At 47.1% G+C, this 14,255-nt stretch overlaps 1 protein-coding gene across 1 annotated transcript in view; it reads right to left on the bottom strand.

The window, feature by feature from the left end:
- The window catches only part of Plxnc1 (plexin C1), a gene marked incomplete at its 5' end in the record, with an annotated part of 150,640 nt that extends 136,390 nt beyond the window's left edge, over positions 1 to 14,250 (bottom strand). The window contains one exon of the mRNA XM_013018900.1: positions 13,204 to 14,250. Coding sequence (XP_012874354.1) covers positions 13,204 to 14,250 — 1,047 coding nt within the window. The remainder of the gene's footprint in view (positions 1 to 13,203) is intronic.
- Between the last annotated feature and the right edge of the window lie 5 nt (positions 14,251 to 14,255).

Below are 14,255 nucleotides of genomic sequence, written 5' to 3'. Positions count from 1 at the left end.
GGCCCTGGGTTTGATTCCTCAGCACCACATAAGAAAAAAGCCAGAAGTGGCGCTGTGGCTCAAGTGGTAGAGTGCTAGCCTTGAGCTGAAGAGCTAAGGGACAGTGCCCAGGCCCAAAGTTCTGGCCCCATGACCGGACCCCCCAAAATAAATGGCCCCTCTGTACAGTATGTTCACAAAAAATAAAAATTAAAATTAAATATATATAGTCTATCTCTCAAGCTTTTCAATAGTTTGTCTTGTTCTCTACTTTTAAGGCAAATCTACCTCAGTATCTACCATGTGGTAGGTTCTCAATAAATGTTTATTGAATGAATGAATACGTGGGTCAGTGTTTAAATATTTTAACCAGTATCTCATCAGACACTATGGCACATTGTTCCCAATCGTTACAGAGTTCTTCAACTGAGCCACTTTGTCCCTTACAGTCCTTGGCCCTTGGTTCTGTCTTGGGAGCCGTAGTAAAATACACCATATTTCCTATTCCAGTGAATCTTGGCTTCCTCTAAACTTCACATCTGTAGCTCATGAACAGCTTGAAAGGCTCCGTTTCTGGATTGCACCACCTCAGTCCATAAGAAGTCTATAGATTTCATAGACTGAAAATGTGGCTCAGAGAAGTAAAGTCATTGCCACATGCTCTGACCAAAGCAAAGAGAAAGAAGACTGCTTTTTTTTGTGATTAGAAGAAAATGATTTTACAAACATGGCCAAACCCTTATTTTAACTCTTTAGAGTAAAAATTGCTATTGGTAAGGTGGGTGTGATGGTGCAAGTCTGTAATTCCAGAAACTGGAGAAGCACAGATAAGAAGATTGGGGTTGGAAGCCAGCCAGACAAAATGAGCAAGAGCCAACCTATCAAGGGGCCATGATGGTACACACCTATGGTCCCAGCTATTCAGGAAGCTGAGATAGGAGGATCATGGTCCAAAGCCATTCCAAGGAAAAGTACAAGAACCTATCTGAAACAGCAAACTGAAAGAAAATGGGTTGGATGTGTGGCTCAAGTGGTAGAGCTCCTGCCAAGCAAGCATGTGGCCCTGAGTTTAATCTCCAGAATTACCAAAATGAGAAAAGAAAATCATGGTAGCATGGAAGAATAAAAGGCATGGTGGCTCATGCTAATAATCCAAGCTACACAGGAGGCTGAGATCTTTGAACAACAGCTCAAAGCTAACCCGGGCAGGAAAGTCTGTTTGACTATCTCCAATTAACCACCAGAAAACTGGAAGTAGAGTACTAGCCTTGAGCAAAAAGAGTTCAGGAACAGCACCAAGGCCCTGAGTTCAAGCCCCACAACTGACAAAAAGGAAAGGAAAAAGAAAAAAAAAAGAACAAGAGATTGAGAGTAAAAGCTTCTATAGGTTTCAAGTTGAAATTCTATTAGTTATGAGTTATAAACAGTCATTTCTTTATCCATCCATCTACTCATCTTTCCTTCCACCCATCCATAATCCATCCACCCATCCTTCCATCCATCCTTCTGTTCATCCCCTCTTCCTTCTTTCCCTTCATTTCATCCCCTCCCTCTTTTCCTCCCCTTTTCCCTTCCTCCCTACCTTCTATTATCTGTGAAACATTATTGGCCAAGCACTTATCTGTAAAATACAGATGAGAATAAGAAACTCTCTGTTGTCAATATAAGCAAATCAAGAGGGTTTTGAAACAAAATGAAACACTGTATTTCTTATGGTAGCTGAAATGAATGGGGGGGTGGGGGAAGGGGTGGCGCCATCCATATCTACAGTTCAGGGTAAGAACTCAGGACATCCACAAACTGAGATGAGAAAGAAAAGAAAGTACATCTTTATTTTAGCAAGGTCTAACTGAAACAGTATTTCCTTTCATTTTGGATCCAGACCACAGTAGTATTAATGGAACCTGTGACTTTTCACCCAAAGAAATCAGATCTTTCCCTCTCAGTGCAGAGTTGCTGCAGATATCTTGAAATATCACTTACATTCATCTCTGTTTTGAAAGTAGAGTAGTTGCTGAGGCCAGATCTTGCTGTTGAATATGTTAAGATATAGTACTCTATCTCAAATTGAAAAAAAATTGGCATATTTGTATAGCAATAAAATTAGGTTATTTTTGCAACCCATATTGTTGTTTCTGCAATAAAAAGACGCTGAGAAGGAACCCACAGGCTTCCCCGAAGGTCTCCAGAACAACAGCTCTGTAAGAGTTAGGAAAAGAAATACTACAAAGCCCATGAGGTACACCAGAAGACACCCACGGCCACCAGCTGCTCCAGGCTGGCCCTCCCACTGCCTCTGGAAAGCCAGGGTCAGCACTTGGAATCCAATTCTTAAAAGGGGTCACTGATGAGGAAAGAAGTCTCAGGAGGAGGCCAGTGAGCAATGACCAGAACAGCTGGTGTGTTAGATAACATGTTCCTTCAACCAGGTGGGGGAGGAGGGCAAAGACAAGGAAGGCCCGCCCGGCTGGAATAGTGTCACAGGCCTTCCCTGGGCTGCCTGGCTTTTAACTCTTCCCGTAAACACAGCTCCAGTTCTAAATCTCCTGGAAGCTCAGCACTGCTCTGGTCTGGCTGGGCTCTCAGCCTTGTCTTCTCCTTCCTCCCTGTTCTACAGTCGTTCCCTGCAGGCTCATCACTGAGAGTTTACATGTCTTCGTGGATGCCTGAGAACCAAAGATGAGGTGACCTGGCCACTCCTCAAGCTATGGATTGACTGTCTCCCAAAAGCTCTTCAATTGAAACTTAATTGTCATATTCATGTGTTGAATGGTATTTGAAAGTTGGGCCTCCATCTTGTGAGGTCACAGGATGGGGGGCCCTATCAGGGAATTAGTGGCTTTCTAAGAAGAGGAAGAGAGATGGGAACCAGCAGGTCTTGCTCTGTGTCTCTATGTCATGCCCTCCACCATGTTAGGATATAGAGAAATGCCCTCACCAGACAGCAGTGCTTTCCAGAAATATGAGCTAAATAAACTTCTAGTGTGTTGGTATATGGGTACACGCACATGCATGCACAAGCCAGTACTGGGGTTTGAACTCCAGGCTTCATGCTCTCACTCAGGTTTTTTCTCTTACTGCTGCTGGCTTTCTAACAGTTGATCCACGCCTCCACACCACCACTTCTGACTTTTTGCTGTTTCATTGGAGATAAGAGTCCACCCCGGCTGGCTTTGATCTGTGATTCTCATATTTCAGCCTGGAAATTTCAGCTAGGATTAGAGGTGGGGGCTACTGGTACCTGGTATAAACTTCTATTCTTTCTAAATTACTTGGTTTCAAGTATTTTATCAAAGTAACAAAGAAACAAACTAAGATACTCCTTTGGATATATAGCTTCCCTCCCCCCCACCACCAAACACACACACACAAACACACACACACACACACACACACACACACACACACACACAAATAGCTTGTTGGCCCAACACAAAGCCTGATATGCTCCAAACTCCATGAAGAAATCCTTACACCCTGACTTTGTTGTCAACTGCCTACTTAGCAGTTCTTTCTCCTACATGTCCCAACGGCATCTAACCATTAGCAAACATATTTCCATACACACTGCCAGGACATCAGCTCAGGTCTTCAATAGTCCTCAGTTGACTTATGGCAAAAAAAAAAAAAACCACCAAAATCTATCTGTGTCTGCCCCTTTGTCACTATGCTCAACCAAGATGACATGATTTCTTGCCTGGACTACTGTGAAAGCTTCCTGCAGGCTTTCTTGTTTCTACAGTAGCCAACCTCATCCATTCCCCACAGGCAGCCATTACTTAGAGATTCAAATCCAATCATTTCACTTCCCTTCCAAAGCTCTCCTATACTTTGAGAACAAAATCTAATCTCCTTCCCACAGCCTACGGGGGGCTGTGGGATCCAGCTGCCACTTCCCACTCCAGCCTTCTAACACTCTCCCTCACTACCTGCCTCGTCCCAGCTACACTCACCTTTTGCTCTCCACACTAACCAAGTCCCCCTGGCCTCCATGAGACCTTGTCCTGGCCCCCCTGTCCGAGCAAAGCACCTGATCCCAGCTCTCCAGAGGGTCCCTGTTAACCATCCTTCCTATCTTCCACATGGACAGATATCTCCCCCACACTCTAGTTACAATAGCTGTTTCACCACCTACTTAGTGGTGTGCCTCAGTTTCCTCATCTGTAAAGTGGAACTAACATTATTCCCCACCTTGTAAAGCTACAGTTTGAATATGAGTGGGTTAACATGAGAGACATATTTAGAATAATGCTAAACACTAGGTGTTCTTGAACATTTTTGCTCTTACTTTCATACTGAATAAACTATCCACTAAAAGCTTATTGTCTGTGCTTTTACTGATAATATATTTTCATGACATCTTGGGTACACAATGGAAAGTCAAGGAATCACTGGGTTGAGCTAACAGTCATTCTAATCAGTTGCTTTCCTCTGAGTCTTGTCTTCCCAACAATGGTCTCTGAAAACTTTCTAGAACAGTCAGATTGGGCATGCTTAGAAGCCTGCTGCTGTCTCCTAGCATCACAGCCACGGTTCCTTTAAGATAACCCAGGGATGGGGCTGGGAAGGTGACTCAGTGGTAGAGTGCTTGCCTTGCATGCATGAGGCCCTGGGTTCGATTCCGCAGCACCACATAAGCAAAAAGAAAAAAGCCGGAAGTGGCGCTGTGGCTCAAGTGTTAGAGCTCTATCCTTGAGCTGAAGAGCTGAGGGACAGTGCCCAGGCCCAGAGTTCAGGCCCCACGACTGGACTCAAAAAAAAAAAAAAAGATAACCCAGGGACCCAAGGGCAGATGGATGGGCAGCGGGTAGTGGCTGGAGACCTGTCACTGTGTGCCTGTACTTGGCAATATTCTTACCAGAGCAGCAGGCCAGTGATGCTACTGTTCTTCTATACAGCATCAGTTAGGGTTCAGTGTTTACTTTAGAGGCGAGGCTTGGAAAGTGTGAAAAGTGTCAGACCATCAGGATAACATCTAACCACCTTTGTTGGTCTCATTAAGCCCTTGGCCATCTGGACCCACACACTCATTTCTGGACGTTCCCCAGCCAGGGTGAGTGAACTGTGGCATACAAGCTCATTCAACATCCAGCTTGTGCATGAGCTGGGCGGCTCTCCAGAACTCCCCGCTCAGCCTTCACCACTTAGCTTCAAGACACAGCTCATGCCTCATGCGTCACTGCTCTGGACTGAGACCCTTCACCCTTCCTGTAATGGGGCTTTCAATCAGCGTCTGGGTAAGTCCTTCTTCCAATATGTACTAACAACATGGTAACATTTGCTTTCCCCTCACTTTACCCACGAGAGAAGTCTGCAAGCTACTGCCTCTGGGCACATTTGGCCTGCTTACCTGTCTGTGTTTTCAATGGTCCATGAGTTAAGGATAGTTTTTACTTTTTTTTTATTTGATTGCTTGGCTGGTGCTCTACCACTTGAGCTATAATTCCAGCCCTGGCTATTTTGTAGATAAAGACTTGAGGACTTTCCTGTCTGGGATGGCTTTGAACATGATCCTTCAGACCTCAGCCTCCTGAGTAACTAGGATTACATACAAGAACCATCAGGACCCAGCTTAGTTTTCACATTTTTAAGTGATTGAAAAAATACCCTCTCCTCCCCCGCCAAAAGGAGAAGACTCTATGACAAATGAAAATGATCAGGAATTCAGGTTCAACTGTCCACATAGCCCTACAGGTTCATTTATTGCCTATATCTGTTCTTAGGACAATGAAACCAAGGTTGTACATGGCTTACAAAGATTAAATTATTGATGAATTTACCCTTTACAGAAAAGCTTTCTGGATCTGTATAACAGCGGGGCACTAGCCTAGGAATGGGGTCAAAATCCTCTAATAGCTTCTCCAAGAAAAACACTACATACAATTGTTGAGTAGACAGTCAAACCAGTATGAAAATCGACTACAAGAACAAGGAAATGTAGGTCATAGTTCTATTTATTTTTGTGACCATATAAAATTGGTATTCCATCCAAAGACAAAAAAATCAAACTAAGAAAAACTATATTTAATCATAATTTTTGTGCGCTGGTAACTGGAGCTTGAATTTGGAACCCAGGCACTGTCCCTTAGCTTTTTCACTCAAGGCTAACACTCTAACACATGACCAACAGCTCCATTTCTAGCTTTTTTGAAGACTTACTTGGCAATAACAGTCTCACAGACTCTTTCCTACCTGAGCTGACTTCAAATCATGATCCTCAGATCTTAGCCTCCTGAGTAGCCAGAATTACAGACATGAGCCCCTGGCACCTGGCAATTCAATTTTAATTATACAACCACTCAAGGATTATTAAAAAATAAATAAAACTCTAATAATAATAACAACAATAATAGTTTTATCCACTCAAGCAATCTACTAACCTACCATTATTATGCCCCTGCTCCGATGAACAGGCTAGATCCAACATGCCTACAAACTATCTCCATGGTAACAGATTTCTCCAGCTTCTTCATCTATTACCAACCCATGCTCCAGGAAGGGGGTGGTCATCAAGAAACTCTAAAGGAGGCAAAGAGATGCTAAGCTCTTATAGTCAAGGTGCTGTGACTCTTTGCCATTCTATGCTAAAGGGATCCAGAACAGCACTTGCTGGGGGCCATCTCGTATATGACCCTCTCCTGACTGAATCATGTTAGGACCTGCACCAAGGCAGCACATCTCTGTACCAAATGAAGGCTTTGCCAAAGCAGAAGGTGACAGGCTGGTAAGATGCACACAGGGATGAAGGTAGGCTGAGGTACAATCATTGAGAAGCCATGAAGGGCAAATGCTGAAGGAAGCAGAAGAGACCACTTGGTAGCAGTCAGAGCAAAGTAGTCATGCCAAGACATGCCTGATTCATAGCTCCTTTGAGCTGTCTTGAATTCAGGACCATTGGCCAATTCCCCCATCCCACCTCTATTAGGAATCATGATGGTGATGATGAGCATTTATTCTGGATGGAGTAGTGCTCCATTCGTTCTCCCCATATTAAAGTATGATTTCACATGGTAATCCTAGGCAGCAAATAGGATCTCTACTCATAGATGAAGAAACCAAGGCATATAAAATTAATTTTTCCAATGTTTCAGTTGATCTGGCTTTAGGGAACATGAATGTAAGCATTACACAGCTTTGTTCCAATTGCTAGAGTACAGGTAACTTCATGTGTGTCTGTCCAGAAAAATCCTTTCATTCCTTTATTGGAGCTTCCTCAAGCAGAACTTTGCAGCCAGTTGGACCTGGTATCAACACCTGGTATCAACATTGGTATTATAAATAATAAACTCTTAGAGAGAATGTCTGCCATGTGGAGTTGGTCTCGGACAACTGAGTAGAACACTCTAGAGATTCCTCCACATTCTAGAATAAAATGAGAAAGCAGAGGTAATTAATCAGTGACCTACCAGTTTTTGGTGTTTGGTTTTGTAGGTCATGGGGCTTGGGGCTGAGTGCTGACCCTGAGCTCTTTTGCTCAAAATGAGCACTCTATCACTTTGAGCCATAGCTCTACTAACGGTTTTTGAGTGATTAATTGGAGATAAGAGTCTCAAGGGACTGACTGCTTGGACTGGCTTTGAATTGCAATCCTCAGATCTCAGACTCCTGAGTAGCTAGGATTACAAGCATGAGCCATTGGTGTCCAGCCTGACCTACAAGCCAAGAATGGTAAGGCTTTAGGAGTTGAATGTTGCTTTTGTACAAGCAAGAGGGAAGAGGGTTGTTGGAATGAGTTGTTTACTTTTTATAGCATTTATGGTAAATTGCAATGAAAAAAAGGGACAAATCCCCATCCTGAGTGGCTCAGTTAGAACAAGAGACATGGTTTCAAATCATACTCAAGTATGATAAAGTATGCCTTGTTAAAACACAGATAAACAGTCCCTTCCCAGCCTCTAGAGTCTCTGGTTTAGGCTGATGTGAGGCCCAGGAATTTATATTTCTAGTAAGTTCCTAGGAAATGTTGATGCTATTGGTCCAATAGCACACCGTAAGAAGCACCGCCCACAGCATAATGTCTTTTCCTCTCATGTTTGAATGAGATGCTTGTACGCATTATTAAATGAACCCTGCAAATTTTGATCAAATCATATTGGCCTTCTAGGGTCTAAAGGGCACCCTCTGCCTGGCCACAACAGAAATCCAATGTTCCAATGAGCAGGGATATCTGGACAGAACTAGAAGAGGAGAGGAAGCTAGAACTAGTGGAAGAAGGCACATCATACATTAAGAAACACACCAGCATTAAGGTGATCAAACTCAGGCAAGTGTGGTTGATAATTACAGATTAACATTTACTTCCAACATGAACCTCAGAAGTCCTTCATGTCCATACTCAACAGATTATTTCTTCAATCATAACTCCAAACCAGATACTATACCAGGTACTAGGGTTTCCACAGACAATACCCTGTAAAGTTATTTGTTGGCCTGAATGAAAACAACAACAACAAAAAAAAAAAACCACCACACCAACACTGATGGAAAGGTATCAGAACTTCCCCTCACATGGTCACAAATACAAAGTCTGGAAACTCTGTTTACAACCAAGGATCTTCTTGGCATGTCCTATTTCCCCAAACGGTCAGCCTTTCCACAGAAGTGACAGGGATCTAGCTTGTTCCGTGTGGGTGAAGACTGACATCATAAATGTCTGTGTGGACAGACTGTCCATAACACTGGTTGAAAACTCAGATGCAAGAACTGGACCACCCATTTCTCAATCTTCTGCTATTTACCAACTAGGAAGCTAGCAGAAGCTCTCTGAGATTCAATCTTCTCATCAACAATCATCATAATAACGACAGTCTTTGTCTCATAAGGTGACTGAGAATCAACAGAAAATAAGACAGGTAAATTGCTTCGCACACCCTGGCCATAATAACTACTTGGTAGATGGTAGCTCTGATTGTTTTTTCCTTCTAAGTGGGCACTGTCATCACCCTTGTGCTTTCTGAGCCTACCCTTCCATATCAGACATGTATGTGTGTGCACACATGTGCGCACATGTGTGTGTATAAAATTTACCATCCAGTCTACAGTCAGCAAAATGGCTCAACAGAATCATAAGAGAAACTAGAAGAGGAATAACCACCACAGGAGGACTGCATTTTGAGGTCAGCAGGCCACACTGCTCAGTGGAACTGGGTATCACTTCCACACACAGGGGCTGGATGTGCCTGGGGCTGCTGTTGGAGGACGTGTGAGAGCTTCGTAGTTGTCTGAATGACAGTTAAATACGTTGGGCTTTTGTATAATGTGAGTTGTGGAAGCAGTGGGTGTGTCCACCTTGCAAGGCATGGAGTTACCTCGGAGAGGCAGGGCCCAACTCTGCAAGAACTCCACAACCCACGGTGGTATACAAGGGTAGCTGTCATGCTTAAACCAGCAGCAAACCCAAGACTCAACTATGGCATCCAAATCGATCTGGAATAATCCATCTTCACAAATTTCAACCCAAAGTGCTTCTCTGGGTTGTACTGATTGATGTATAAGGGATTAGTGAGAGTTCAGAAAGTGAAGGTAAATTAATGTGTATATAATTTCAAAGATTTGCATGTGTGTGCATGTGTGCGTGCACACACACGTCAGGACTGGGATCCTTGAACTCAGGGCTTCATGTTCTCACTTGGCTTTTCTGCTCAAGGCTAGCATTTTACCACTTGAGCCACAGCACCACTTCAGGCTTTTTGGTGGTTAATTGGAGATGAGAGTTTCACTGACTTTCCTGCCTTGGCTGGCTGTGAACCTCGATCCTTAGATCTCAGACTCCTGAGTAGCTATGATTACAAACATGAGCCACCAGCACTCGGCTCAAACATTCATTTTTATATTCATCCAAGCATGGAGCCGAATGTTATGAAGTAGAATGAGAAAAAGGCAGCAAACCATGTGAAATCACAAATCTCAAAACACAACCCAAGGTTCAAGACAGGTGTTTCCTTAGGGACGGACCACCGGCTACCCTCAACACCACATCCTATGGAGAGGCTGTTTTCAGTCTCTAAAATTAGGAGCTCTTCAAGGGACAATTTGAGATGCACCAGGCCGGTAGAAAGAAGATAGTCTGGGCTGAAGCTGAGGGGCTCTGGTACTCCTTTTGTTACTGAACAAGTTGCTTCACTGGTCCCCAGCTTCTTCATCTAAAAATGGGGATGCTCTTGGCAAAATCAACTTCATCCTTGATGAGACACTCAAAGGGACAATATATAGGAACTGTAGCACAAATATTCAGCCAGAGTATGAGAGGCAGGTGCTAGTGTTGTCAAAGTTAGTAACAAGGCAGAAAAAGCCACTATGCCAGTGGCTGAATCCACAGTCTTTGATCAAGCATCTTGGAAATAAATCCTTAGCAGGAAGAGCTGAAGGGAGGAGAGTCAGCTGATGGGCTGACCAAGAAATGGGAAAACACACCCCAGTCAGTTCTGCCACTTCCCAGGGTTGATTGAAGATGGAAAACACAGGACACAAGTAGGAGGAAAGGGAGAAGCAAGCAAACGCAGCCTTGCCGCCTGTGGATTATGGTAAAATGACAGTGTTGGCTCGGGAGGAATCGCAATAGGAACCTATTGAGGCTCCCTCTATTATATTTCAGGGCTGAATCCTGTTTTAGGGACCTATAATTCAACAGGCCTTTTCAAAAACACATTTAGGACCTGAAAAATGAAATGCAGAACCAATACAATCAAATGACATCATTCTTCTGAGTGACAACCCGAAGCATTCTGATCCCATGACCTCATTAAACAGGGTTGCAACCTGCTATTGTCCCTTCAGTGGCAAAATCAGTGGCACCCAGCACAGGGCGTTGCAAGTATCCAACCAGGATTCGTTGAATTAAGTATCTTCTCTGCCTTTTGAATAGGTTGGGAAATTGTCAGCTTTTCATCAAAACTACCACCTATTTTTCTTTTCGCATTCAAACTCTTGTTAAAATTCAATTCCACGAAGGCTTTTTTGAATGCACGCTAGCAGCAAGGAATTTACTTAAATTTTTTAAAATGCAAAACTACTAGTTCCCACCTGTGCAGCCATGACATGCTATTGTTTGAACCAGAGTATATTATTTAACTTGGATGACAAGCTTAAGGGGGGAGTAGAGACCCCCATCTTTCAGAATACACAGCTCTGAGCTCCTTGGGAGGTTCTCCATAAAGCGGGAAGAATATGTTGGGTGGGGACTCATTTTAATTAATTTTTTTCTCATCCCAGATTTTTTATCTGTCCCTTGCTTGATTTCCAAAGGGCAGCTCTCTCCCAGGAGCACCCATAAAAATGGAGAAACGGCTCTCGGTGACTTTCCCCTGTCTCTGCCCATCCCAGCATAAGTAGGGACACCTGATTGAGCCAAAATGTGCCTTCAGGATGCCTGCTGGGTTTAGAAGGAAGCAGACTCCTTCAGGACCCAATAGATAGATGTAGTCAAGAGAACTGTTTTGGCCATACACATCGACACCGCAGCTGTCAGATGGCAACGCTTGGACTTCCACCGTTATTACCTGCTGTGGGCCTCCAAGCTGTCTCCTCATTAACCCCAGAGGCCAAGTGGGCCTCCAGCTTCATGCAAAGTAATATGTTTTGAAGGGGGGTTTGGGGCGCATGCTTTCAAGTCCTTCAACAGAGAAATGGAACGCAGTGATTTGCCAAACTTGAACCATTAGATTATAAAGATGTGGAAAGACATATTAAACATTAGATAATATGTATATAGCAAGACTAAGCCATTTAGGGGGTAATGTGTTACACATACACACATGTATATATGTATATATATATTCATTTATACATTTAAAATCATACCAGCAATGAAATGAAGATGTTATATGCTTGTCCCAGCACACGCTGACAGGCAAAGGGGAAAAAAGCAAGTAACTGTTCTAAGGAGGCTTTTTCTCCCTGAATAATAGGATTAATATTTGGAACGAAGTGCCTTTCTACCTACATGTGAATACACCTTACAGCCAAAGCTTTCAGGATCCTATCTCGGTGCACAACAAATATCCTTACACATTTTCCCTTCCTCTCTGACTCATGTTCTACCAAAACAATGGCAACACCTGTAGCCAGTCCTTTTTGCTCTTTGATTTCGGTCCACTTATAAAGGAGGCTCTCAGCGGGCTCCCTTCTCTCGGGAGCCATATGTGGCATTGATGTGCCAGCAGCCTTGGAAGGGACCCGGCCTCCGGAGAAGTGCACAATAGCTTCCTAATCCCCATCAACTGGACCCTCTTGAACTGCTGCTTTATTTTCCAGTCAAAGAACTGCCAGTCTCAAGATGCCAGAGGCGGCTGCCCGGGGAGGCCCCGGGAAAACCTGTATCTTTTGCCCGATCCAAGCCAGGGTGGTGCCAAGTGAGCCCTGCAATCTAGAACAACAATCTGGAACCCAGAAATTGCCAAGAGCACCCCAACACTTCCTCCTTCTCCCTCTCTGCCTTCTTTCCCTCCCCTCCGCCCCCCCCACCGCCGCCGCCAGCTCACCCCTCCCGGGTGAAGCTTCCGACCCACAATGCCACCCTCCCGCCTACGCTAAGTCCCCCCCCTCCCAGTTGGAGACCCGACCACAGCAACCCAGCGCCAGCCACAGCCCCGCCCCCTTGCTCTGGGTCGCGCGCTGGGGGTTTGCTGAGCGGCTTTGGCTGGCGAGCATTGATTTACTCGGGTTAAGCAGGCTCCCAACTCTTCGGACCCCATCCTACGTGTTGCCGGGGAAGGGGAACTGGGGAATGGGGGGGGGGCACAAAGGCTGGGGTGTGGCAGCGAGCCCTTTAAGGTTCAATGGTTTCTCTGCTGAGAGCCCAGTGTTTAGGAACTGTGTTCACCTGGACAGTGAACCCCACAATCCCCGACCCCGACCCCCCCCACAGAGGAACGGGACTGGAGAAGAAGCCACGAGAGACAGGAGGGGGTGCTTGGGGAGGCTCTGTCCCAAACATGCACTAGTCTTCGCAGAAAAGGGGGACGCCACTAGAGTTTTGAACCTATCCTCCCCCCTCCCCACTGCCCCCCCACCCTTCCCGCCAGCCGCCCTTTTCCACACGCTCCCCTTTGGGGGCCGGCGGGCTGTGTTTTGAGTAGCCTGAGGTTTCAGATAGCCAGCGGCGCGGAGAACCCGAGACTTGGTAAATGTCACCCAGGTCCTCCCCCCGCCCCCCCCTCCCGTCCCCTTCCCGCCATTCCGCCCCGGGCCCCGAACGGCGCCAGGCTCCCGGAGGGGAGGACTCACGCAGTTGGGCTGGGTGGTCTCGAAGTCCCAGTTGCAGCTCTTGGCGCTCGCCTGGATCTCACTCATCCGGAAGAGGCAGAGCGCCGTGGTGGCGGGGGAGCGCCTCTCCTGGCCCTCTCCGGTGGCCGCGCTGAAAACGCCGGCCCAGATGTCCAGGGCCTCCACCAGGCTGGAGGAGAGGAGCAGGCGGCGGCCGTCGGGGTGGCCGTGGCCGCAGTCGAGGGCCGCCTGGCCCTGGAACAGCACCTCGGCGCTCTGCGCGATGCGCGCCATGCTGGGCCAGCCGGTGGCGGCGCCGCTCGTGTAGTTGTAGGGGTAGTAGGGGAAGTAGACGCTGCCGTTCCAGAGAAAGGCGTCCACGAAGTGCAGGCTGCCCGCCCCGTCGCGCAGGTTCAGGCGGCCCAGCTCCTGCGTGGGCAGGCTGCGCGACTCGGTGTTCTTGAGCGCGATGGCCGTGCTGCGATCCGAGGCGGCGGGGTTGCAGCGGTGGGCCGTCTCGGGCTCGGGCAGCACGTAGGTGGCGGCCACCGCCAGGTACCACTGGTTCAAGTGGCCGGCCCGGTACACCACGCCGGCCGTCGAGCCCTGCGGGTGACACGACACCACCTCGGTGCCATTGCGCAGGGACCCGCGGCTGAGATTGCCCAGGGGCCGCACCTCGCAGGCGCCCCGATCGAAGGTCCAACCGGTGAGCAGCAGCCCCTCGAGGCCGGCCGCCCCCTCGCGGTAGGGCAGCAGCAGCTTGCTGAAGCTGCTCCCCGGCCGGGGCCGCGCGGGGGGCGCCAGCGACACGGGCTCCGTGCAGTTGCCCTCTCGGTCCCGGTACAGGCGCGAGAGCCTGTGTTTCAGGCTGTAGTCCAGCTGGTCCAGGCAGCTGCCGCTCGCCACGAACACGCCGTCCGCCCGGCTCGCCGCGATGGCTCCGATGGCTTGCTCCGATCGCCACACCGGTTCACCCGTGCCCCGGGCGGGCGCCGCCAGCGCCAACAGATAGGCGAGGAGGGGCAGCGGCAGCGCGGGGCGCGGGGGGCGCGGCGGCGCCTTCCTCGGGG

The sequence above is a fragment of the Dipodomys ordii genome, unplaced genomic scaffold, assembly GCF_000151885.1.
Source record: "Dipodomys ordii isolate 6190 unplaced genomic scaffold, Dord_2.0 Scaffold3, whole genome shotgun sequence".
NCBI classification, from domain to species: Eukaryota; Metazoa; Chordata; class Mammalia; order Rodentia; family Heteromyidae; genus Dipodomys; species Dipodomys ordii.
This window is presented reverse-complemented; position numbering and strand designations above follow the sequence as displayed.